This window comes from Crocodylus siamensis, chromosome 3 (assembly GCF_052110815.1).
Source record: "Crocodylus siamensis isolate JL-2025a chromosome 3, ASM5211081v1, whole genome shotgun sequence".
Lineage (NCBI taxonomy): Eukaryota > Metazoa > Chordata > Crocodylia > Crocodylidae > Crocodylus > Crocodylus siamensis.
The window spans coordinates 142,163,629-142,191,469 of NC_143397.1; the positions used below are offsets into that span (position 1 = coordinate 142,163,629).

At 40.1% G+C, this 27,841-nt stretch overlaps 1 protein-coding gene across 2 annotated transcripts in view; it reads right to left on the reverse strand.

Annotated features, from left to right (window-relative positions):
* Positions 1–26,469, reverse strand: part of EXOC2 (exocyst complex component 2) — a 186,811-nt gene extending 160,342 nt beyond the window's left edge. The window contains exons 1-3 of one of the 2 annotated variants that reach the window (XM_090039380.1): positions 26,334–26,469; positions 6,441–6,600; positions 2,326–2,502 (exon numbers count right to left, since the gene is read on the reverse strand). In XM_090039380.1, coding sequence (XP_089895506.1) covers positions 2,326–2,502; positions 6,441–6,558 — 295 coding nt within the window. In that variant the 5' untranslated portion in view covers positions 6,559–6,600; positions 26,334–26,469. Of the gene's footprint in view, positions 1–2,325; positions 2,503–6,440; positions 6,601–26,137; positions 26,233–26,333 lie in introns of those variants that run through there. The other variant, XM_090039381.1, reaches the window with a different exon arrangement.
* Between the last annotated feature and the right edge of the window lie 1,372 nt (positions 26,470–27,841).

Here is a 27,841-nt window from a genome sequence, read left to right on the forward strand (position 1 = left end):
GCCTCTGTACTGACGAGAAGGGAGTTCCCAAACCTGTAGGTATGGTGCCGGTTATTCCTCCCCAGGTGCACCACTTTGCACCTGTCAGTGTTGAATCCCATCCTATTCTCATCCATCCACCCCTGTAACCTGTCTAGGTCCGATTGCAGCCTCTTCCTCCCTTCTAGTGTGCCCACATCCCCCCACATCTTAGTGTTATCAGCAAATTTGAACAGGGTGCTATTTACCCCCTCATCCAAGTCACTGATGAAGATGTTGAACAGTGCAGGCCAAAGGACCGAGCCCTGCGGAACCCCGCCAAGTCAAAAATGACCCATCCATCACCACTCTCTGGGTGCGGCCCTCCAGCCAGCTGGCAACCCATTTGACTGCATGGGTGTCCACACCACAGTCCCCCAGTTTCTTAATGAGAATGGGGTGAGAGACAGTGTCGAAGGCCTTCTGAAAGTCCAGGAAGTTGGAAGCTTTCCCTCAATTTGTCCCCCTTCTACTCTTACAGTAGGCAAAATAAATCCAGGAAAAGAGTTAGCCTCCTTGCCCTCTGCCCCACAATTTCTTTCCCCTGCAGTTATTCCATCCTTCCCATCCCCTGTCAGAACCTGCTCTCCCTGAGCACAAGGACATGAGAAGCAAACTTGAAAACACTGATTTTGAAATAAACATATATGCAAATAACTATTGGTGCACATAGATTTAGTTCATTCAAAATTGATACATTTCACCTTATCTGAAACTGCTGCAAGTTTCAACACAGGTATTCCATAGTATACTTTTAAGCAGAGGGTGCTTGAGTTTGCTCTGGCCTCTGGGTGCTTCCAAATATGCACAGACATTTGCTTCCTTGGGGACAAGTAGCAGTGCTGCACCTTTCACCGCCACTACTTGTCCCTGAGAAACATCCATGCTTTGGCAAGCAACAAATTACCCCAGGGGCAAAGGCAGCCTTACCTGGGCTCCTGGGGCTCCAGTCGCAGCAATTCTGGCTGAGCACTCATTGCTCTGTTTGTTTGTTTTTTACCCTTTCATATCCAGGGGTCAAAAAAACCTGCAGAAAAACCCCCTGACACAGCACACTCTCAGGCATTGTGCCCTTGTGGCACAGAAACAAACTATGCAGCATGTGGAGGTTTTCTGGATGCATCCTATGAGTGCTGGGCTGGTGCCTGTTCCCCCTGGGGGAGCAAGTGCCTGTTTTTTATTTGCCAAATGTAGGCTATGTGTTTCATAGTCCTGCTCAGTGTTGGCTACATTTAATCAACTTCCTAGTTTATGTTCGTTATGGAGCACATGCTGCTTCTGGCAACAGTTTAACAGTACACAATGTATTTAATGAGGTTTCCCTGTATGCATATGCAAGGCAAGGAGCTTCTTCCCCGTCATGCTGATTGGGAAAAAAACCTCAACTTATATTCAAGTAAATACAGTAGCACGCATTAGCTATCACATACAACTCTTTCTTTAAAAGGATAATGGTCAATTAGTGTTCTGGCATACTATTCATGGGTTCTTTGTGGCTTCCCTGGACAATTAGAGCTAAAGGAATCAGTAAAAGAATTCCATGACTGGGGCTATTATTATTTGGTGGTATTAAAACCTTTGTAAAGCAATAAGTACTTCAGTAAGCCATGCAACATGCTCACTGGTCAATTTATCAGAGTGCATCACCTGTATACAGAGCAGATCCAGGGGTGGAGGGGAGCAGTGATGCACTTGAACCTTTCTTTGATTCCTGCTCCACCCAAAGTTTAAAACCAACTTCGTGACAATGGCAGCAGCCTTTGCAGTCATGCTGTACTGAGGAAGACAACTGACCCGTTATAATCTAGTTGATCCCTTCTGAACTTTTCAGGTCATAGGTGTTAAAGACTCTCTCTTTTCTAAGGTCTTGCTGTTCCACTGATCAAGCTGTCCTTTGGACTGCAATTCTGTTATCTGTTAGCTGCTTCTGGTAATAAAGCTCCTATTTCACAGCCCTACAGACTACTTTTTAACTCATTCCAATAAAGTCATATTTCTTTTCGCTTCAAATCTTAAACTGAATAATATAGTCCCAAGTCCCTAGCATACTAGTAAAGCTTCTAGCTTATTTTTAATTGGAGAAAATGTGTTTGTGTGTGACAGTGTTTCACCATCTGCACTCCCTATTCAAAATTCTAGATCTGCCCATGCATGTATATTTTTGCAGGTAGTAAAAAGAGTTTTGTTTGCTTTTTTTTTTTTTTTTAAGGTTTCAAATCAGCTTAGTTGTCACACCTAAATTTCATTTGTAAAAGCAAAGGCATCAGTTTTAATAATTTAGCAAAAGAAAGACAGAAGACAAAATACCTATTTTTTCAGGTTTCAGGAGTTTGAAGGATACAGTTGAAGTTCCTCTGCCACCTGACTTTGTAGTGACAATAATGTCCCCTTTATCATTTTTAGCTTGCCCGACTCGACACACTATTTTACTGGCAGACATCCATTCAGCTGTCAGTAAGCAGTTGTGTCCACAGATTGTCAAACCTGGAAATTGAGAGAGACTTCTTGTGAATAAAATGGAAGAAAAAAAGAAAGTCTATTTTGATTTAAGTTTATCATAGAGACTCAAAGTGTCATTTTACCAAAATGCAACTCTTCTACAGGACCTAGTATCCCCAATTTAGTAACTGAATCACAGCTCCGGTTTTTTAAAGTTTCTGGCTCTTTCACAACTTAAATCTATTGACTTTTAACAAGCACGGAGTAAAAGTATTTGTAATGGAAGACTTCCCCCCACCATATCTCGTTTTTGCATCCACAGAGCTTCCATAAAACAAGTGGAAGGGTGAAAAATCAAATTTTAAATTAAGTGTGCAAAGCAGAGTACAGCAGTGAAAAAGCTTCTGCAAAATGGTGCATTCAACCTTTGACATCCACCTCACCCATGACTGATCATGAAATAATTTTAATATCCGTGAAGCATTCTGAAGACATAAATCAGTGCAGCACACAGGAAAGATTTCTAAAAGAACCTTTATGGCTTGAAGTCCATTTCCAAAAGTGGGAAAGCCTCAAACCAAGTCAACAAGACTTAAGCTCCCATACTATTTTACAGGATTTTGAACTTTCAGCCTGTAGGCTGTGCACACTTTGTTATTGTGAATATTTACCACAAAGTGTTTGTAAGGAAATAATGTTTCTTCAAAATTATTTACTAGTTTGGTGGACACAAAAGCAAGGTTTTCATGAAATATTTAGTTTGCTTCTGTCTCTTGCAGCACACGTACAATGAAGAGACTGGAAGAGTTGGAAATTAAGATCACCTTAGAACAAGTCACATAATCAATCCATTTTATTCTTCATCCCTTCAACTAGTTAAGAACAAAAGCTTTTCTGGACTATTCACAAATAACTAATCATGGCGCCTCATCGATGAGGCAAAACATAAAAAAGAGAAGCACCAATCAAATTTATAACTTCCCCCAAGAGACGCACAAGACCTCAAGTGACCTCATGCAGTCCTAAAGCCAGTCACTCTCAAATGAAGATTAAAAGGACTGTTCCTCTTAAAAATGTAGAAACAACAAAGCATATAAAAACAACAAACAGTATAAAAAGTAGATTGAAAGCTGTATCTTATAACACATAATAAAAAGGTGAAAATTCAAAACTGCTAAAGATTTTACAACCCAAGCAATTAAGAAGGCAAGTTATTTAAATCATTGTTTAAGGACTCTTAAATTGAATTAAGTGATTTTCATTACTTTGTTAGGTGTTGATAAGCCTCCTCCCACAAAAATAGCACCTGGCATTTCTAGTGCAAAACCAAGCAGGAGAAAAATACTATTTACTTACTTTGTCATTTTTTTTAAAGCATAACAAAAACCTTCATGGTGTCAATATCTATCAAAAAAAGTTAAGGGGGAACTACTTTTCCTACTTTGCAGATCACCTGTTGAAGTCCACTCACTAAGTTTTATTTCAGATTCAGCAGAATCATTTAATTATGTATTTGCAATTTGCATTTGAATGCACAGGAAGTGTTTATATTTGTGCAAAACTTTTAAAATAATGAGGATATATTTAGTTACTTTCCTGCCTATGATTTTATTTCTTAATTAAGAATTGTGTTCTACGGATAGAAACAAGAGAGAGTTCATCATGTTAGTCTGGAGTTAGGCAGAAGGCAGGGCAGGGAGGCACTTTACAGATTAGTTCCAAAATGCCTCTCTGAACGAATTAATCTGTAAGGGTGCCACCTGGCCCTGCCTTCTGAATGAGCAGTTACGTTGACAAAGTTGACCAATTTAAAAACGAACAATGAACTGTCTGTTTCAAATATCCTGTACTGCTGGTGTTCAACCTTTTGGGCTCTCAGATCAGGTGGAGATCAGATGAGTGGAATATGGCCTGGTTTGGATGGGGTTCATGGGCAATCCAATACGCTGAATCCAACTCTATGCGCTTGGTTCGGCTGTTGACTGGCCTGGTGTGTAGGCCCAAACTAGCAGATGGAGCCAGGTCATACAGTCTGTGAGGCTCCCTGCAGGTCTGGAATTTGGTAGCAGGGAAGTAGTGGCAGCATTAACTGCCACACTTCCCAGCACTGTCAGAACTTCCAGAGATCTTGCAATTAATGCTGTGACTGCTATCCTGCTGCTGAATTTCTCGGTCAGCAGGGAACACCATGGGCAGAGCCAACCTGAGCCTGGGGCCCCACCCTCACTCCGATCTGATGTGCCCTGGACCGAAGCAGCTGCCACTGCCATTGGTAGTGGTGGTGGTTAAGGGTAGCGAGTGGCTGGACACTAAGCTGGCAGTGGCAGTGCAGTCTCCACAGCCACTCTGTCCAGCTCTATGGGGCACCCCAAAGCGTGGGGGCAGTCTCCCCAATTTGCTCCCCACCCCCAAGGATGGCCCTGGCTATGGGCTAGATCCAGTCCATGGGCTGTAATTTGAGAACTGCTGTACTATATGATAAAGTAATTGACTTGACAAAAATTAGTATTTTACACACCATATACTAAATATAACAGCGACTCATAATGAAACTTTGAAGCAGATAGGCACGTGTGGAAAGAGAACATTTAACAGTAAAAAAAACCCAAAAAAATAAAACACTTTCTAAAGTGAGAGAGACTCATTATAAATAAAAGTATTGTCTCAATGTGCTGAAAAGAGTTTTCCAAGATTCCCAATCCAGGTTTAAACACCAAGTATTGTAGGATGCCTTGGATGGAAGCAAGTGGAGGAGAAGAGAGGCCCTTGGCTACCTGAGTGAAACATGAGTTAGTCAGTAAGTCACACTATGACAGGACCTCACAGTTCCTAAGGTAAGCCTATAGTGGCAATATTAGAACACCTCATAGTAAAATGCCTTAAAAAAGTAAGGAACGGAAATGAAAATTGCAGATGCATGTCCCCAGTTTAGTTTCTTATTCCATGAATTCCCAAGTGGCTTATGGAATAATTATTTTGTTTCAAAGCAGATTCTACATAGGTTGTCTTTAATTAAATGAAGAAATATATTTCTTTTCCATGCACAAAGCACTCAGCTTATTTTAAAATACACCACATTTTCTACTTCTATTTTACTGTAATGATTTTCACCAGCAAGCTTTAAGGCATGTTTGGCTGAGGTTTATAGAAGTATTAGGCCCTAATCCTGTAAACTGACATAAGTGTTGTTATTCAAGCCAAAAGGACTACTAAACATATAATTTAAGCATATGCATAAATCTTTACAACACTGGGACCACAGACGCTGACCAGAATAAACTCAGTATTAAAACAAGCTGCAGTAAGAAATACAATGACTATCAACTCCAATGATTCAAAATTCAAGACAATTCTTAACAGAATTTTGTAAGAAGATTTCTTTATACTAATAAAAAAAAGAAGATTGTATAACTGCCCAGACACTGGACTATTAGGGTTTATCACCTGGAGCAAGGTGCTGTGTCTTGTTTTTTTTGAGAAACCCAGCAAAGACAACTTCAGGAAGCAAGAATGACAACAGGCTAATTGGTGTATTAGTATCTCAGTAAACATTCCTTAAGCTTTAATACCCTTGTGAAACATTCTTTTCATAGTAGATAAACTGAAGTTCAGAACAAGCTAAATAATTTTGCCCAAAGCAATAGAAGTCAGTGCCAGAGAAGATGAGAGAACTTAGGGAGTCCCGATTTAAAGCTACAGGGCAAAATCCTGGTTCCAATGAGGCCAAAAGCAAGCCCCCCAGATATTCCAAGAAGTTACAGTTTTACCCATAGATTATAACCACTAGATTAACTACATCAGTAGACATAATGAGATATACATGTATTTACTATATATAATACTCATTTCAAAACATCCTTCCAAGCGTACTGGATATTATGTCTATCCCTTAATAGGAAAGTTTGCCAAATCTGATAGTCATCTGTTTCTGTGCCCTGCACCTTAAAAATACTAAACAGGACAAACCATTTTTCTCATTGTACCTATGAGATCAGCTGCCCCAGTTCCCAAGTTCTCTCCTCTGATTGTGACTTTTGTCCACGAGATGCCTTCATTGGGAGAGATACCAGTCACAAGTGGGGGTTGGCGGGATCGAGACATGTTGCTTTCTGGCAGTGATTAGAAATCCAGTTACTTGGCAAACTGTTCAGAAAAAATAAGAAAAGCATTTACAAACGAGTAATAAAAAGAAATGCATGAAAACATTACAATTATGAAACATATGTTAAAGTCGGCCTTAGAAATTCTAGCAGGGATGTACATTGTTGAACAGTTTTCATGACCCCCATATATGTATACATTTAGTATTTATAGCTCCGGTTCTGAATTATGATGAAATAGAAAGCAAATTAGAAGACAACAAATCAAGAAACAAATCACAGCTGTTCATATGCACATGCATAGAGTCACAGAAGGCAACTTTAAACAGGATTTATCAAAGCTTGAGTCTGTCCCTGGCTTAGACCAGGAGATATAGTAATACCCTCTCAAAACAAGGCTTGACCATGACTTATTCTAGATATTCTTTATTAATCAGATAAAGGAAGACCATTCAGTAAATAATAAAATGACAAGTACATGTAAGCAAAGTCTCCCATCAAGTGGGAGATGACAAATTGCACATGCATACAAGTGTATGTATAGCACTGAAATAACCAAACGCACAGGAGAAAATGAGTCCCCGACAATAGTTTAAACAAATGTTTAACATTTCCCCAAGTTGGTGGCTGTTCTAAGAAACATGAGACTGCTTTTGAGATCGATAATTCCTCTGAGTCCAATCAACAAGAATCTGAAAAATAAGTTCCCCCTTAATGCTGATTATGTATTTAAAAACATATTTGAAAGAGTACATGAAATCACTGAAGATTTTCAGAAGAACATCAATTTATATTTCAAATTAGAAGGCTACTCCAACAGTCAAAAACGCTAACAAAACTGCAGGTACACAGCTCATACTTATTCCATGATTAATTTGATACTAAATTTCTTGTTGTTTACTGGCAATTTCTATTGTACTACTTCGTATGCCAGAAAAGCTCAAGAAGTAGATGCACATGGCTGGAAGAAACATCAGCTCCTACTGGGTCCACTCTGAAGCTGCTGCAACTTTGTGGTAGAAGAACAGTACATATAGAAGACTGGATCCTGTTGAAGGGGCAGCACATCTGGAGCAGCTTCTCCTGCCTCCCCAATTATAAAGATACTCCTCCGTGTGGATTCCTTAATCTACTGTGATACCCACAGTCTTCCACCAGGACAGCATGGTTAAACTTTTGCAGGGGAACCTCAGTGTTCATCCCCTTCTGGACTGCAGTTCCTCAAGGGAAAACACAATCTGGCAGCAAATGTCTAATAGGAACGTATCTGTCTGAGGTAAGGCAATAACTATATATGACCAGTGAGAGAATAGCCAAACCCTTAAAAGATCAAAAGATGCTAATGAAAGTGTGATGGACCATAATCTAGCATGAATGAATTCCAAATAGTTCAAAAAAAAATTATTTAACGGTTTAGCGTACAAAATCCTTTCAAGGCAACAAAAGCATATGTACAATGTAAGCTACGCCTGGTGGAAATAGAAGATAGAAATGTATACAAACACGCTCAAATCAAAACATATTTTGTTTTTGGCAGGGTTTTTCAAAATAAGCAACACCCAGAATATTTCCCCAAATACCACAAATGAAAAAGCTACAGCCAAAGAATTATTGAAGCTGTATATTCAAGCACCCAAAAGTTAGGAAATGCAAACATGTGCAACCTTAATTCAATTCCCTTAGATGTGTGCACAATGATGAAGTAATTATATGGTAATATATTGTTTTTCCACAGGCCTCCTGCCTCAGGCAGTGCCCTGGATAAACCTGCACTGGGGGCGAATCAGGATTGTATAGTGAAGGAGGCTGTTGTTCAAAGCTCCCCTGCCTCATTTACCGAGGAAGCTGAAAGGTATGAAAGCAAGACTGCAAAAAAAAAAGGGAAGTTTCTTAGTTAAGGCAGTCAAATGCTGCTCTGGGAAAATGGATCTGTACTTGTCTCTGCCACACAGTGCCTTTGTAATGCTGGGCAAATCATTTACATTGTACTTTTCAAACACAGTTTCCTATTATGCTATTCCTCATTTTCTGGGTGCCTAACTTAGAGAAGTACAAAGTGCTCCCAGCTCAAACATATCAATGGAAACTGTACTCTGAATGTACAAATGCTCTGCTTATATCCGGTCCCAGGTATTGAGATGTGGTACCCAAACTAGTAAATATGTTTGGCATTCCTCTCTGTGCTTCAGCTGCCCACACGTACAAGAATTATTCTCCATGCCTCAAAAAGGTGTCACAAAGAGAATCGCAGCAATATTTGTGAAGCACTTTGGGCACCTATGCACATGCAGCAACACTGCTCCAACACGTTGTAATTATGGCTTGTGGGAGCAGACTCGATTAATCATAATTACTGCACTCCAGCGTCACATGCATCAGCATCACATGTATTGTATAAGGCTCCCAACTATTCATTAAATGAGCTTTAGTCAAAGAGCCCCTGCTACCATTTTTTCAGTGCAGGGACGCTGATACACATGATACCCACACACACACACCCAGAGCCTGTCTATGAATGCTCCCTGATATTGCAGTAATGAACAACATGGAAATAAGTGTAAAGAACTCAGTAATTCTATCTTCAAAGCACCTTTAAATAAAATAAGGGGACACACTGAACCAAAGAGAGAAAACAAAATATTGAGTAATTTCTCATGAAAGTGAACACTCTTCATTTTCTGCACTGAATGAGGCAGGGTCCTGTGTAGAGGGATAAAAATAATTTTTTTTAGTTACACGATCACTTAATACAGCAGCCTTCTGCTAGAAAAGCACCTCTCAGGAAGCAACTTAACGTTAAATATTCTTGCAGCTAAAGCTCCAAGACAGTGCTGACCACCAGACACAACATACTAAAGCCAACATACTAATAAAGTTCAAGCATGGAAGTCAAAATAAATGGCAGACAAACAACAACAGTTTGGGAAGGAGCAAAAATACCTTGGGGTCTGGTGATAATAAACTATCAGGTTACAAAACAGTAATTGTTCCGAAACAGTGAGCAACGAATTGGTATCAGCAACAAAGGCCGTTTTTGTTTGTTTGAACAAAACTCTGGTTCCTGCAGCAGAGCTCTCACAATGGAGAAATCCAATTCTCCACAAGTTTGCCTCTCACAATGAAGTGCTACCTTCCAAGGCATTCTGGTATAAGAGATTTAAGATTATATTGGTAACATTAATCCTGGCATTTTGTAACTCTGCAACCTTAACAATGTTTCCTAGGATTTTAGAAACAGACAACTGAAGAAAAGATCCTGTCATGAGGCATTATATTGACACCCATTAGGATTGAAATCCGGCAGATCCGTTATATAAACCACTGTCACTTGAGCTAATAGAGCAGCTGATGCTGCTCAAGCAAAACTAAGAAAGTTATTCAAGCAAAACTTAGGAACTTTGCTAAGAAGCAAAACTAAGGAAGTTATTCTCCCGCTCTACTCTGCATTGGTCAGGCCACAGCTGGAGTACTGCATCCAGTTCTGGGCGCCACACTTCAAGAAGGATCTTGAACGAGCTTAAGAGAGTGCAGAGAAGAGCCACTCATACGATGTATGACTTCCTCTTCAGGCCTCTAAAGGACAGGCTGACAGATATGGGACTTGTTCAGCCTAGAAAAGAGAAGACTGAGGGGGATTTGGTGGCAGCTTACAAATGTATTAGGGATGAGCATCAGGGGCTTGGAGAAAAACTATTTACCAAAGCGGCCTAAGGGAAAACCAGAAGCAATGGTCATAAACTCCTAGAAGAAGGTTTCAGACTAGATATAGGGAAAAACTTCTTCACAGTTCATGTGACCAGACTGGAATAGACTCCCAGTGGGGGTGGTGCAGACACCTACCCTGGAGATCTTCAAAAGGAGAGTGGATGCACACCTTGCTGGGGTTATTTGACCCCAGCAGTCTTTTCTGTCCAGAGCAGGGGGATGGACCCAATAATCTCATGAGGTCCCTTCCATCCCTAAACTTCTGAGTCATCTATGTGGACCATCAGAAAAAGAACTGGGACTTTCTGCTGGTGGATGCATCAAGAAAAAAATAGTGAGACACTGGCACCCCATTCCATTCTAAGGGGTAAAAGAGTCTTCAGTTCATTCCCTCCAAATGGTTCTTTATCCCAAATCTCTTTCCAACTCCACATCCCCATCCTACTGCCCCCGTCTCCTTTCTCACCTGCTTCTGGTTCCCAAGCACATGCTTTCAGACTGTCTTGCTGAGTACCAATGTATGTAACCCTTCCCTCAGAAAAAGGAATAGGGAAAAGAGTATCTGGACCATTTTATAAGTTCCTGGACAACTTTCCAGAGATTTAGGCCAAAATAAGGAAATCATCAAGGTCTCAAGAGTACCATGGGGAAATCTCTAGAAAGAGAAATGAAATGTCAGTAAGAAAATTCCTTTTTTTTCCTTCATTAAAATATTTTAGTTTCTTTTTAAGTAATCTTTCCTGTAAGGCTATGTGGGCCCAAAGGTAATGTGTTTGAGTTAATACTAACCTAGAAAGTAATATTACAGCATATTTTGTTGGATTTCAGAAACTGGCACTCCATGCCTTTTCATGATGAGTTGAATAAACATAATAAAAGCAGAGTCTCCTGAAGTCTAGTATTTCTTCTAAGGTATTTCTACATTTATTGCAGAGCTACTTTAAAAATCTCTCACTGGAATGGGAACACTAGGGTAAATCTCAAGATGTTATAGCTAGACTGTAGCATTCACATGGCCTATTACTTCTTTTTCCCTTTTATAGTAAATTGGCTTCATTGTGTCAAAAATGGGTAGAGGCACTCTACAGATAACCTTACTGGTACAGAGACTGAACCAGTGCTTGGGGCATTCTATTAATGAAGTTTCACTCACACATGCACACAGAAAAAATGTGAAGCTTGATTATGTCTTTCCAGTAACACTGGTGTAGAATGGACAATTTAGAATACAATGCTCATAAATATTATTATACAAGGTTCCCAACTATTACACAGACCTCAAGTATAAATACTACATAAAACACTAAAATTAGTTTCCCAATGCAATGTTAGGTAAAGCTTTTGCCAATATTTTTATTAGTGTAACAGCTCCATAAATAACTCACATTGCTATTATGACATGCATACTCTCTCACATACATGCACCTCTTTTCCCAAAAATCAGCCTCCTAAATTAGGTTGCATGTATTATATGCAGGGAGGCTGATTTTGCTGACCAGAGTAGAAACACCCTGCTTTGATTCCCGCTCCACAAAGCAGTGGCTTTTGCATTCCTATTCAGGCAGCTACAGCAGTCAATTAAGTTAATGGCTCATTGTTCTTCATTCCAGAAGTGTTACCAATTGCCTCTCCTTTTTAATAGTCTTGATGTTCCACTAATCAAGCTAACCTTTCTTGGGGCAATATTTCTGCCTCCTAGAGATTCCTGGCCTCTATCCTCCTATTTTACACCCTTTCAAAATTAGCTCTTTTCAAAATTATAGCTCCACCAACAGAAGCTTGTCTTCAGCAGCAGCTAGGATTTCAACATTAGCGAAGTAGGAAAGGGAAGGTGAGTCAGCTGAAAATTAGACTCTATCCCAAACACAATTGGAAAAATCTTCTTTTATTTTTGCCTTTACAAAATAACATACTTTTTTGTTCTCCTGGCATGTTACAGGCAAGCAAATATGATATGTCCAATATACTTCTCTCATTCTTTTCATTCTACTAAGCAAATGCATTTCTAGCTCATGTTTCACCTGTAAAACATGAAACAGCATTCTAGTTTTAGTCCTCTCACTTTCATTAGCCATTTGCCAGAAAAGACAATATTAGTTCTTTTCCCTATCAAACTAAGAGGGATTCATCCATATACAGTAGCATGACAGGCAATCTTTTATTTTCTAAGTTTCCTACCAGAAATGAAGAGCACTGCCTGGCTGAAATAAAGTAGGGACTGGCATCTTTTCAAAGGGGTGGGGGAGGGAACCACAAGGAAGAAGGGGAAAAAGCATCAGATTTTTTTTTCTCTAAACAGAAGTGTAATCTAAGAAGCCCTTAGCAGCATTATTTCACATTGAAAGCCCTTCTTGCATAGCCACTTACTGACTCTGAAGATTAAGTCTATGCTATGTAGTACACTAATGGTAGTTTCAAGAGGTGCTTCTCAGAGGAACCTGATTCCATGTGCAGCCTAATGGTCTCAAAGCATCCTTGGGCGCAAGCCTAGCTGTAGGATAAGGTCTCTGAAGCAAGTTAGAGATGAAGACCACTAACAAAAAAAAGCCCTCTATTTTTGCTATATGGTACACTGAAAAAAACTCCCAAAAACCCCAAAACAGTTAGCTATTTTCCATTTAAATTCATGAAATGTATATATACAATTATATTTGAGACTTAGGTTTTTCTGTGTAAAGAAGACTGCTTAGAAAATATATTGGATAGACATTAAAATATTCTGTTTATTCCTAAAATTAGCATACTGTGGACAAGATCACTTCAAGTTTCTGCAAGACTGCCTGAAAATGCGTTGATTACAGACACAGCTTCTAGCATCCAAAAGGGAAAAAACAAGCAGCAGTAGTTCAGATCACTTGATCCTTGACATCTTTGCTAAGACTGCCAAAGGTGTTTTGTATGTATGATGTGAACGTATATCTCTTGGGAACTCAAAGACTACCATTTAACGTACACAGAACAAAAACGGTAGCTAAACATTTTTTAAAAATCTGCCAATAACCTGAATCTAAAGTAGCAACCTATAAATGAAAACAAACACACACAAAAAAGGTTGCGATCCTCAAAATTTGAGTTTCTGATTTTTCATGTCTTTTACGTCTTTTTTAAGGTTAAAGGAAAATAAACATAATTTCTCTTTATAGATCTACAGAGCAGCACATTAAACAAATACTACATCATAACTCTAGGGATGAGCCCTGGCTATAATTGTAAGTGAAACTCCAAGTAGATTTGGCACAGATGTTTATTGTTCACCAATTTTATAAATAGTGGTTAAAAGGTAGAGAAAGCCTCTCCTTCATTTTATCAGACATAGCCCAAAATGGTACTGCCAACAAGTGTGGAATATGTATTTCCTAATTCCATTGTTTCTACAACTGCCTTTGCAAATCTGGTAGTCTCATGACAACAAGCTCAATAAAAGACCACCAGAGCTTCTTTCTGTAAAAGCCCAAAGTTTGACAAACTTCAAAAAAAATATATATTTCGACATCAGAAACTATCAGAGCACAGGGTGTTCAGATATGGTTCTCTCTAGACATAATTAGCATTCTGAAGTGTCAAGTTTTAAAACTCTCATTTGTTGTTGTCGTCCCCACTCCCACACCAAACTCCTCACTATGCCTGTACCTCCACAGCCTGCTTCAACTCACTACTTGGCCCTCCTGCCGCCTGCCCATGCCACAGAGCCAGCATCAAAGCTGCTGCCACCACTTGGCTGCATGGGAGCCAGAGGTAGCATGTGCTCTGTGCTTCTTGCTGGAGCAGGATACCAGTCACAGCTGGGGCTGCAGCAGGGAACGTAAGCAGAGGCCACAGGGGCCCAACAGTTAAGGTCCCAGACTTGGGGTCAGAGCTGCACCTGTTGCTGTCCACCACCAACTTCTACTCAAATCTAAGATAAGGGGCTTCCCCCACCCATGCTGAATGAGGAGAAAAAAAACCCTTCACCTTCAATTTGAGGAAATATAGTACTCTGAAGGCACTATCTGGTCATAAACACCAAATGACAAGTCTCGCATTGTCCACTGGATTCAAATGCAGCATAGATATCCACAAGGTAGACAGGGACAACTTTCTGCACAGAACACTAGAACAGGAGAATTAACTAGATTTTTAGACGTTTCATAAATAGGAAAGAATACCAACGGAGGTGTCCTTAAAGAAAGAAAAAAGATCCCCGACTTCTATAAGAGGAAGGTAATTAGTTCTAACTACTGAAAATCCTACTCTAAGTGGAGTACTTCGCAGGACAAAATTTCTTATAAATGATAAACCTTAAGGCTTTATCAGATGACAGGTGATTAACCTGAGGTTAGAATGCAGTATTGCTTTCCTCAACAAGGAGGAAATCAGAATTCACACAGGAATTTAAAAAAAAAGCCTAAGATGTAAGAGTGTAAGGAGGTTTGCTTGACAAGCGATAAAAAGGCCAACATGTCTTTGCATAAAAGTTGTAGTCTCAAAGGCAGGCAAGGTTCTTTGGGTAGATGTGATATCTTTTATTAGATCAACTGAGTTGTCGTCTCAAAGAACACTACATCTACTTACAATTATCTGTTCGCTCACTTCTGGTGTAGGGCATAGAGCAACAATTCTCAATGAGGGTGCTAATACTTGGGGTGCTGCAGGATCTTTTAAAGGGTGCCACACAACATGAGGAGCTAAGTGCAGGTTCATGATCTGCCCTTCCTGACCACCCTTCCCCCACTGTCCAATTGACGGGCCCTTCTGCAAGGAGGATAGCACTGTAAAAAATAAATATGTTTTTGAAATGAAAGGCTGCTCAATTTACAAAAATTAAGGAGGGGTGCTTCAAATCGAGGCGGTTGAGAACCACTGACAGAAAGAATGCCCGATAAGGCTCATAAGTCTTTAATTTTCCCTGAGCCTGAGGAAGGGCACCTGTGCTCGAAAGCATGCAGAAAAAGATCATTTTTTTTGTGATTTCTTAGTTAGTCTAATAAAAGGTATCTCTGAACCAAGAGTTCTAGAGTTTTGCATTTCTTTTTGTCTCAGACCAACATGGCTACCAAATATCCCCGATAAGGCTGGTCTCATTTTTCCAATCAAAGTATTCATCCAGCAGTTTGTTTTATTGGGTGCCTCCTACCTAGGAGACTAAATCTGAAAATGCATTTGGTACCACTGTATGACAACACAGCATCTAACTGCTAACTGAACAGAGACAAACCTCTCAAACGGACATAAAATAGATGTACATACATGAACAGAAAACCCCAACAGATCCAGAGACTGGGTGATGGTCTCTTCATTTTAACTACAAAAAACACATTTCCAAACAAATCCAACACATTTGCTTTCAACAGAAGACTCCAATACACTATTAGAGAGCAACACAACAATCGCTAAAGGCAAACAACCCTCAAAAGGGACAATGAGAAAAGTCCCTTATTTTTTTTTATTCAACAGTGACTGCAACCTAATGAAAAACATGAGTGCAACCTTTTCTGTGCTTTATCTTCCAGTGACACAAATTCAGACAGACACTCTACACAAACTAAGATTTAAAAGTAGCTGAAAGCAGCACAATGAAAATAACTGACATTTATTAACCCCTCTGGAGATCCTCCGTGCCCTAGAATTTCCACAGCCTTCAACACTGCATCAATAATACAAAGTCCGCTCCTGCAAGCCTGCCAGAAAAGACTGGGAAGTGAATAAGCTAAACAATGCTGAAATTCCAAGTGATATTAAGAGTCCACGCATGTTTATTTAAATAATAAAAGAAGACTTGTCAATTTAAACAAGAAATCTCATGAACGTTGCATTCAGGGTTGGGGGGGATCATCAAAACATCACTAAGCTACTTATAATGAAAATATGAACAAATATATAGTAAGGGGCAATTTCACTGTTACATAGAAATAATAAACCCTCGTTTGCCTTTGACTGTCATAATCTGGCATGATACGTCAAGGTAATTTTGATACCGACAAGCAAGTCACCTACAGGACAAATGTCACGCACCAAAACCGATTTGGAATTGAAAACCTATACAGTTGGGGAACAAATGAGGGAAACCAATTTTTAATAGTAAAATACAGCTTATTCCATACTCTCTTTTGCACGGAAATTACTTTTGACTATAAGATCAAGTCAGCCAGGAAGTCTATACATCAGTTATTTTATCTTTAGCGTTACCGAGGGGGGGAGGAAAAAAGCCCTATTTTCACAACGACTGTACTTGCCCATTTCAGAAATAATCTTAAAACTCCTGCTTTACTTAACCCAACAAGGCACATCTTCATGGCCATATATCTTGACATAGTGAAAGCAAAATAATCACAGCACTCAGCAATGCCATTAACATTTCTGAGTCACAAGGGATTAAAAGGCTGGACCTGAAGCAGATGCCGTGAAAGCACTTGGTAGGGAAGTTCAGTGCACATTTCAGACTGCACTGCAGCTGGGAGGGATTGACACCGCTAACTGTGGAATCAAGCTCAGGAGAAACTCTGGGCACAGTTCCGGCATCCGAAATAAATTAAAGTAAACAGTGTTGCTCTCTCTCATCCACCCTGTTAGCAGCCTCTCGGCTGAGTTGGAGACCACACACCCAGACCACACAGCACCAGCTGAACTTGCTCGCACGCAACATCTAGAAGCTGTCAGTCTGCTGAGGTATGAAGAGGAAAAGGGGTAGGGGGTGGGAGTGTGGGGGTGGGGGTGGGGAGGGTATGTTTAAGAAAGCTGCTTTCCTACTCCTATCACTACAGCTGGCTTGTATGTTGTGCGGTTTGGGGAGGAGGGGAAGAAAAGAGACCTATAAACCTCACTAAGAAAACATACCGGTCGTGGCCTTTTGTAGTAATGACTTGCACCTCCTCTTGTACTAGTTTAGTAGCTGATGAAGGGCTAACAAAGCATCCATTTAACATCAATTAACCTTCTATCTATCATATGTCAAAAAGTCATCTTACGCTAGTATATAGCCTTTTTATTGGAAATAATAAAATTAGTCCGCTATATATGACAGATAGTATCAAGATGTGTTAAGACATCATATCATGACACATCTAAAAGCACAGCTTTTGTAGGGGTGGGAACATCCAGGGAGGGGGAGGAGAATCACCATAATAAGCATTTAACTCAAGTCCAGCCTATGTAGCCTTCACACTTGTCTAGACAGAGATGTGCAAGTTTAACAGGTCTAGAAACACATCTTATTTAAGCCAGTCCAATTTTGTGTTTAGACCAATGAGCACTTTGCTTGCACTGTGAGGAACTATACAATCTTACTGAAATCACTGGACTTTCTTGTATATGAAGGTACAGTACTGCAGCAAAGTCATAAGAGTTCAGGCTGAGAAGAGAGACGTACCCTGCCAAAAACACAAACATAACCAAGGACATTTCTACATACAGTGGTCATACTTAAACATTTCCTTCCATTTAGGGGAAATCCTGCATTATTAAAAAAGATGGGAAGTACTACTCAAATTCAGAGACCATTTTAAGTACTTTAATACACTTCCACTCAAGGCACCTTTCACCGTAAATCAACCCTTCTCTCCTACACTTCCAAGCTACCTCCCTAAAGCACTGACTGCTAATATGTCCTCCAGCAAACGTTAAACCTTAGACTGCATGCATGAGTGAAGTGAACATCCCACAATCATACTGACTGGATCTCAATAACATATTTAACTAAATGACAACCTACATATGCACCGATTTAACAAAGTCACCCACAAAAGCTTATAATCTTTTACTGTCCTTCACTGTAATAATTCAGAGATGCCAAAGCAAAGAATTCTATAAACCAGGGTTATGTTTTTCTCCAGCAGGGGAATTAAAAGCAAAACAAAAAAAGCAAACGCCCATGAAACACTAGATTATTACATGACAGAAGGCATGTAATATGCACTTTACCTCAGAAGAATATTTAATTCTTCAAGTATATGTTGTCCAAAATGTAAAGTTTGCATAATTATTTGACCAAAAAAACAAACCAAAAAAACCCCACAATGAATTCAGTCTACTAACTAGATAGGCTTATCATTGTTGCTGTATGCAAGGGCAGATACAAAATACTTTTACCAGTGTATTTGTTTGTACAACATCTAACCTATTAGTAAGTGTCAGCTAAGCCATAGCAATGCTTTCTGAAAGTATGCTTAATCCATAATGAACTAGGTGGAGAAGAACATATCTTAAAAAATAAAATTCTAAATTCAAATGTCCATTCATAATCTTCTATTAGAAGATAATCTTCTATTCCACAATTTCCTACCATTTGGTAACAAACCTCCTCCTTCACAAATACAAAGAAGATCCACTTTTCCCAAAATCTATTTTTATTTATACATTTATTTCTAACCTTTATATTTTACTTGGGAACAGCTTTCAAGTTAATTAACATCTTGTTGCCTAGCATTTCTTTGCCTGAATTAAGAAAATAATATTTATTAAATTTAAAACTATTGATTTGTGATACTGAACAGCTGCATCCACATTTACTCATTAGATGAGAAACAGCAATACAGTAAATTCAACAACCTGGAGACAGACAACACAAGCATGCATACACATACACCTCCGCCCCTCTCACTCCCTCACATAGCCAACTTAGCACAAAATCACCGTATGAACCTTCCTAAAGTTTCTTGATTTTAGCCATAAAATTTTATAAAAGCCCCTTTCCTAAATTTAGAGCTACACTCATACACTATGAAACTATGTTTACAAGATACCCCTTTTCTAATTACCAATTGCTCTTCTCTAGGCTTCCAAACGATTTTATAAAACTTTATCATTTCTTAATAACTCAAAATCTTTGCAAACACCTCAATCTTCTTAACACAGTTAAAAGCTCTTCCTCTCATTGAAATTAGAGTCTAAAATTCCTTCGGATATTGATAGGTAAAGGTTCCTTTAGGGCTTGACCTCGCTGGAATTCAGTTGTGTTCATTCCCTCCTCCCCACCCCAGATGCATGCAGACATAGCCCAAACAGGATTTGCCCATAACCATCAACAATAGTGAACATATCTTGTCCATGTCTACGCTAATGAGTCACCATCATGTTAGTTATTACTATTGTTAAAACTACCATTTAAATTATTCCATGTCATAATGGGAACAAGTGTTAAACATTTCCAAGATTAGGCACACAAAAAAAAAAAAGCGCTATTTAAATAAAAAAGAAACATTTTCTCCATCACTGAACTAAAAACAGATGCACCTAGACAGAGGAATTTTTTTTGGCTTTATTTTTGTCACTTCCAGTGTATTACTGCAATAGTCTGGGATATTGGTGAGATTCTATAGATAAGGTGTGCCTTTTCCCTTATAAAATTCCTGAAAATAAAGGTTTATAATTTGACTTTAAAATTGTCCCTGGCTGACTCTTGGCATAAGAGCCTAAAAGCCAGGTGTTTTAGTTTTGGGGTTTTTTTGGATCCAGTCTGGAGCTTAGAAGAACAAGCCACAGTTTGGCTGCTTTTGAGATGCAGAAATGTAAACAACAGAAACTAATTTTCAGATTGCTCTTATACCTCAATTTTAAATGTTTTATTTTGCAAGCTGAAAACACAGGCTGGTGCCTTTGGCTATCTGTATACAGCAAGTAAGAGGATGTAATGTGAACTCCTATGCTATTTTGCAAAGCAACTACTGTGCATATGCATTATCTAATTCCAAAGTGGGGAAAAACCCAAGACATCTATCTCATGTGCTATTAAGTCCACTGGCCTGATGATCACCTCCACAGACAGGTCTCTAGTGCTGCCCTTTCACAGTGCCATTTTGACCTTCCTTTAGAAAGCAACCCACAAGCCAAAGCACATAATGAAATCTAACAAACATAGGGAGCTAAGCAATAAATCAAAAGGAAAAAAATGGATACATCGGGGCAAAATTAGAGGTGAATGGCCACCAGCTCTTTCCACAATAAACAGGTGACTTAAGTGACTTTAGAGAAACTGTCAATGTTGTGGGACCCCCGCCCCCAAGGAAGGTAAGAGTTATTCAACATAACAGCTGCTTAAATCTCATTATATTCTTATGCTGATGTCTCCCAGCAGTATTGTGTAATAATAATAGCTGAAAATAAGTTTACCTAGAGATGGGGGAGGGACAATTAGAGCCTTGCACCTTCACAGCTGTACCTGGGGGACAGGCTTGGCTCCAGAGGGGAATACTGTAGCTTTTTCTGTAGAAAGGAAAACCCTGTTTTCCTCAAAAAGGACAACATAGCTGGACGGAGGAAGGGCAAGATCTCTAGAAGGGGATTTTTAGAGGGCCCACCAGAAAGGATTTCCATTTTATGAAGTTCTGCAATTATTTTAGTTTTAAAACAACTGCAACAACAAAATCTTTCTAAATTTCTTGAGGAAAAGTAAGCAAAGCTACCCACCCAAGAATAGTGATTATGGCACTCTTAGGGAATGTAGGAGACCTAAGCTCAAATCTCTTCTCTGCTTGATTCAGAACAATTGCTTGGATCTCCCATAGCCCAGGAAAGTGCCTTAATGACAGGACATTATATATTCTGAGGAATCTCTCTCTATTCTCTGCTCTGAATTCTATTCTGGGCCATAAAAAAAAATACAAACCCCCCCCCCACCTGCCTAAAAATTCAAAAAGACAGTACATTTCCGGAAAAGGGTCAGTTCCAAACAAATCAAAACAAAAAAGCAAAAGCATTTAAATCACTGAAAGATGCCACTCAAATAATTACCAGCTAACTATGACTCTTAAGAAAATTTCTCCCCACCCCTTAACTGTTTTCTAACAAGCTTTGTTATTAAAAGGGAGATACTACTGGTTATGTTTTCATGACAATATAACCAGCATTTAAACAACACATTTGGTGGATCATGTTTATCCTTCAAAGAGAAAAAGACCCCCAAAACATTAGAACAAACAGTGGCATAAGAGACTGTCACTGTAATCTGCATATATTTTTATGAAAGTTGCTTAAGTGAATTCTTTATTTCCACCAGATGAAAATCATGTTAGTGTTGAAGAGGGAATTTCCACATACAAGACAGCCTAGTTGAGAAGCTGCTAATAACTGACTGCAACAAGATGTGTAGGTGCTATGCATCTCTTTTTTGCCCATATTATGTATAACTACTTAAGAAACCTTGCCACAGTATAATGGAAAACCCTGAAAAAGGTGGGGGGGAACTGTTACAGAACATGTTAAAGAATGTCTCAATTTGTTATCTTCAACTAGAATACTGAAATACACGTACAGATAACTAATGTAAAGTTTGTATTATCTTGTATAGTTGCTTTCCATCTAAAAACACAAAATGAAGGGAAGAGAAACAGATATCATGCAAACAGGTCTTGGTTTATCATTGCTAAATTGAACTGATTGAGCCATTTTCCTAACAGAATATGCATTTAATTTTCATTTTACTTTACAGCTCACATTTTATTACAGCAGCAGCTTCCATTTTTATCAAATGATGAAATAAAAGCAGCATCAAATTCTACTAAGAATGCTAAATGTTAAAAAGAAATCAATTATACAAAAGCAAAATATTTTACAACAGATTTACTATTTCTCTTATACTTGAGGGAATATCAAACTTTCCTCAGTTATAAATCATTGATTAATTACAAAAAAAAAAAAGAAAAAGAGAACAGCTTCCCCTCCCACCCCCCCAGCAACTCTGAAAAGTATCAACCTTTTTGCTTTCCAGGGCAATTTATGCTGAGATATTGAAATGTAAGTTTAATTATAATCAATGTCACTTTTCATAAATTTGGATATTCACCAACTCTTGAAATAATACAGGTTTAAGACTACATCTTGCGTCCACCCTTCTATCACATTAAGATACTGAATTTTACATTATTTTAGACACAAATGCGCAGTACTATTATTCAGATTACAGCAAAAGTACAAATATATTAAAAGCAGATTTTCTATTAAAGCCAACTATTTGAATTTTAAAAAGACCATGCTTAAGTTCACTGATGTTATAAATAAACAAACTGAAAACAACCAGTTAAATGCTATCTATTGCTTAGCTTCACAATTTTAATCACCAAGATTCATGACATCCTCTGTCATTTTCCATCTACTTACTTATTTAGGAAGCATTTAGGACCAAATTTACCCTGAGGAGCACTTCTATACAGGAAAGGAAGTCTCAATTCAATCAGACATAGATATTTCACAAGATGGACTATAGCAAGGCCACTAAGTTGTTCTAAGTCTCAATATCCTTTGCTGTCTGTTTTTCCCTTGACTACTTCTAATACCTACCCAAAATGCATTGGGTTCAACCAGTATAGGTACAAAAACACTTTGTAAACACTGTCAACTGAATTAAGATGAACTCCTTTCTTTGTATAAATGCACGTATTTCAAATGCTATTACATTGTTCAATACAATGAACCATTACAAAAAATCCTTAATAATGTACTTCAAAAGATGAGTACATTTTCTTAAATTATAACAAAAGGGCTTAGATTATTTCTGTGATTATTTTAGTGCCTCATAAAACAAACATAAAATACAGCATGAAATAAAACATAAAAAAAGAAACTTCTGGAGAACTACAACTTGTCAAAGATAACGCTACACAAGAGAAAGAGAGAAAGTGCACATGAGAGCAAAAGTCCAAGCAAGAGAGATTTTTACTTTTTAACATTTTTATAAAAAAGGATTAAAGAAAAAAAAAGACATACAAGTCAGAAAGCATGTATGCTAATGGAATGTGACATCACCACTAGTCTATTAGTTTACATCTACTTTTAATAACCAAGTAGCTAAAAGCTAAAGAAAATGAACTTTACCAAAAAAAGCTAAATAGAATAATTACTATCTTGGTAAAGCTTTATTACTCATTTTAATCATGATTAAAATCAATTTAAATTGCTCCTGTAAACCAGTCCATCCTGTTTTTACACAAAGAGGAAAGATCATATAAAGCACAGTATGTTTTCATTTGGATAGGGCCTTAATACATGTCCTTTGGGGGGCATATAAATCACTATCGCCACAGGTAGTGGCTGAGCAGTAGACTAACCTATCCATGGGAAAAATCAGCAGCAGGAGTTGTTCAGGGCATGCCTATGACTCTCAATCTGTGGGTCAAGTTCTTTCACCACTTCTTGCTGGGTCAGTGCAGGCTGTAATAGATACCACAACCACAGGGGACTGTGTCAACCTTCTGTGTTTCTTCTTCAGATAGAGAAAGTTACAGCAAGAAATAGGATGATTTTCCCAGGCCACAAACTTATTGTTTTTGTTTAAAAAGGATCTAATGGAATTTCTTTCCCATCCTAAAAAAAATGAAGTGAACTGGTGGTCAGAAGAAGAGGTGGTATATAGTGGTACAGATAGTCAAAGATAAGCCCTTCAATTCACTATTTCATGTAGGTCTCCACATATCAAAAAAGGGAAGTGCTTTAGCCTGATGGAAAATTTCAGACATAGTAATGTTTCGGCTATCCCAGCAGAGAGTATACAGAATCCTGGAGTTAATCACAATACAGTTTTATACATAAAGGAATTTGACAAGAACTCTTCTTAATTTTTAGAAAAAAACCTTTTTAAAGAGAACACTGCAGCAAACAAAGCTTGACATAATTATCCCAACATTATGTAATTAATTTACCCTCAACTAAAGTAGAGGAGTTTCTTGGTTGACTAGATTATTCATTTTAGGAGTCATTTACTACAGACTTATAAATTTTGCAAGCAAAAATTTTTGCAGGAAAACATTTTACAAAATCTTGCAGCACCAGCATATCACAATCACCACCATGGAGTTCTCCTTAGTGAACTTTTAAATAGCCTAGGATTTAGATTTGAAAACTCCATCATCACTAGAATAAAAAATATATGCTAATTAATACAACAGTCAGATAATGTAACCCAACAAGCAGTCTTGGTGGAGAATATACAGTGCTACCACTATTTTTGTCTAGCCTACTTTAGCAAAACAATTCCTGACAGGAAGTTTACAGCAGTAAATACACAGGGATTGCTTTAAAAACAAAATAGACACTGAATGTTTACAAGCCAGGAAGTTCCACAATGCAGTAGGATATGGTTTTATCATATTTGAAAATGTGGCTATTTACAGCTTTAAAAAAGATCACAGTTGGTAAGAGGGAGCACGAGGGTGCCTGGTACCTTACAGAAGGCCAGTACACAAATGAGGTTTTTCTATCATTTATTCAATTAAGATTGCCGAAATCTGAAAACGGGTAGTCCAACCTGGCCACTGTGGCCATGAGGAACAGTACACGTGATGAGAGGCTAGCACTGAAAGTGGGGAATTGAGATCTGAAAAGGGGCAACATTGTGTGGGACAAAACTCCCTGTGTAAAAGAGAAGAAATCCTAATGATGCTGTTTTACAGCAGCAGCTTCTCCCCCTGCTCTCCCCAAACAAACCACTCAGCTCTCTAAGACAGGCCTCAGTTCTTTACTCTAACAATGGGGTAAGTAGGTACCAAAGGGATGACAGTCCAACAATCCAGCTCACAGACCCCTGTTGTCTAGAACAGTGATGGCTCCACCATTTAGCCTGGCAAGCCAGATGGCCAGTGCACGGTCTGCCCACAGGCCAGATCTGGCTAATGGTCCTGATCTGGCACTTGGGTGTAGAAACTGCCTGGAGGGGGTGGGTAGCCCAATCCCAACCCAGCCCCATGGGGGAGAGGCAGCTTGACATGGTCCCAGCCCAGCAGGGGGGGCAGAAGAGGAGGGGACAGGGGTTTGATCCAGCCCCTCAGAGAGGAAGGAGTTTGATCTAACCCAGCTGAGGGGAAGGCGGTTTGATATGGCCCCAGCGCCATGAGAGGGAAGGAAGGGGTTTGATGTAGCCTCATGGGGGGAAACAGGGATTGACCTGGTCCTGCAGGGAACAGGAAAGGAGTCCTAATTCAGCATGAGGGGGCAAAGCTCGATGTTGGCCCAACCCAGCCGCTTGGGTAGAGAAGCAGCTAGACTGTTTTCAGTGGTGGCAGATGACAGAATGAGGAGCAAGGGTCTCAAGTTGCAGCAAGGGAAATGTAGGTTAGATATCAGGAAAAACTCACTGGAACGGTAGTGAATCAATGGAACAGGTTACTTAGATGGTGGAATCTCCACCCTTGCAGGTTTTTTAAGGCCCAGCTCAACAAAGCCTTGGTTGGGGCTGGTCCTGCTTTGAGCAGGGGATTGGACTAGATGACCTCATAAGGTCTCTTCCAACCCTAACTTTCTATGATTCCAGGAAGGCCAAGCCCAGCCTCAACCCAGCCACGCAGAGAGAAGGGGGTACAACAGCCTGGTTCCCACCCACTGCAGAGCTTGGGCTGTGCTAATCTGGCAGCAGAGGAAGGCAGCCACAGGAACAACCACAACTCCCTGCTGCCAAAATCTTCCCAGCCCACAAGGGCTAGATGCCAATGCCTGCAGGCTAGAAGCTGAGCTCTAAGAGCATGGGGCTCCCCAGCCAGTAGGCACCGTGGGAGCTTGGCAAGGTGCCACCACAGGGCACCAGCGCCAGCAGGGTCACCAAATCAACCCCCCAGGCTGTCTGTAGGAACTCCAGCCACGGCCCCAGCAAGAAGGAAGAAGAGAGGGCTCTACCCAGAGTCACCAGAGTTTGGTCACCAACCAGGGCCGGAGGCAAGCCCCACCTCTGAGCAGGCAGCAGGAGGAACAGGAGGAGCAGACAAGGAGGCAGGCGAGGGACACAGAAACCCCAGCACCACCACCCCATTGTCTCCTTCCAATCCCCTCCCTCCCGGCTCCTTCCCCCTCCCCCCAGAACACGTTGGAACCCTTTCTGCACCAACACCCCTCCCCCCGCAGGACCGACACCTGCCGGCGGCACGAGCCACCACCCCCTCCCAGCTAATGGAACTTCCACCACCCCATACGCAACGCACCCGCGCGGGTCACCAGCTTCAAGGGGGGAGGGGGGGGCAGGTGCCTCAGGGATGAAGAAAGGCACCAAATCTCGCGGGGGATGACAGGCGGTGACCCGTTCGGTCGCTTCGTACGGCAGCCCAAGGCTGAGGGGGGGGGTGGGGGCAAGGAAGGTCCGGGCCGAGCGGGTGGAGGAAGGGCGGGGACGTCACTCACCAGCCGCAGCGCTAGTATCCGGCACCTGGGAGCAGCTGAGCTTCCCGGCCGCGCCCCCGCGTCCAGCAGCGCCAGACCTGCCCAGTCTGTCGCCGAGCGCATCGATCGTCTAACCCCGAGCAGCGGAACCGCGGGACCCTCCCTGCGCATGCGCCAAAAGGGGGGGGGCGCGGTTGCAGTGGGGAATCCCCTTGGGGCGGGTGCGCTAGGGGGGAGGGGCCGACTCTAGACGCGGGGCCTCGCGGGGGCGGCTCTGTCTTGGTCGATCACGTGCGACGCGGAACGCACAGTGATGTGGGCGAAAATAACAGTAATCCTTCTACTGTATTATAATAAACGGTGAATAATTGTAATTATGACCAATAATACATCATAAAACCAATAATAGGCAAAAATCATAATGATGATAAAGGAGAATCGTAACTAATAAATGATGAATCAGATAATGACAAACACTGAATAACACTAATAACACATGATAATGATAATAAAAATAATAATACTATTATACTCATTTTAATATACTTACTATTTTTAGGGTGTATAATGAATATTGTAATCACAAGATTATATAATTGTATACAATTTTTTTTATTATGTATAGTAAATACTATTTTATCATTACAAGATTATATAATTATATAAAATTGTATTGTGTATAAATATATGATATATTTAATTATAATGTTATATTTGTTATTATAAATATGATTATGGCTGTTATTACAAGTTGTTGTTTTGTTAGTCTTGTAGCCATTAGAATTAAGTGGGCATCTCTTACGTCAGATGCCTACAACAAAATCTGGCCATCCTGAGCGTCTGGACCCTGTAGCTAACACTTCACTGAAGGTGTCTTCTGCACCTGGGTAATAATGTTCAGTCAGTTAATGTTGCCACACCCCAGCGAATGCTTTTAGCTGGGGTTGAGAACTGTCCTCAGAGCCGTGGAAGAGGAGCTAGGGTACTAAGAGCAGCTGCCAGACAGCAGTTTTGCAGAAGAAAAGCTAGCTTGACTGGTGGAACATGAAGACCAGTAAAAAAAGGAGGGAGGGTTGTTAACACCTGGAAAATGAAGCATTTAGACTGTAATGGGCCATAAAGTCAAGTAACTCTTTCAGCCCCTCTGGACTGTAGAAATGTAGGCACATGCCTGCAGTGGCTTATGCTAGAGCAGCTCTCCCTTCCCCTCCACAGGACTAAGCTGAGGGGGAGCATGGCTAGGCCTAGACAAGATGCTCTGTGTAGGGAGGGATGTAAACCCCAGCCCCCTGCCTGCACCATCCCAGGCTTTTCCTGCTGCCTGTTCAAGGGGTAGGAGTGTTGCCAGTCCCTGCACCTGTTGATAGTGAGATTTTCAATCTCTGTCTCCCTGCTTCTTCAGACTGTCTGCAAACCAGGTCATTTTTAACACCTTTCTTTGTCCCCTCTTGAAGACTGACAGATTGCAGCCAGCAGATTGTTTGTCAGGGCAAAGTTTATCAGCCTATCAAGCCCTACAGAAGAAAAAA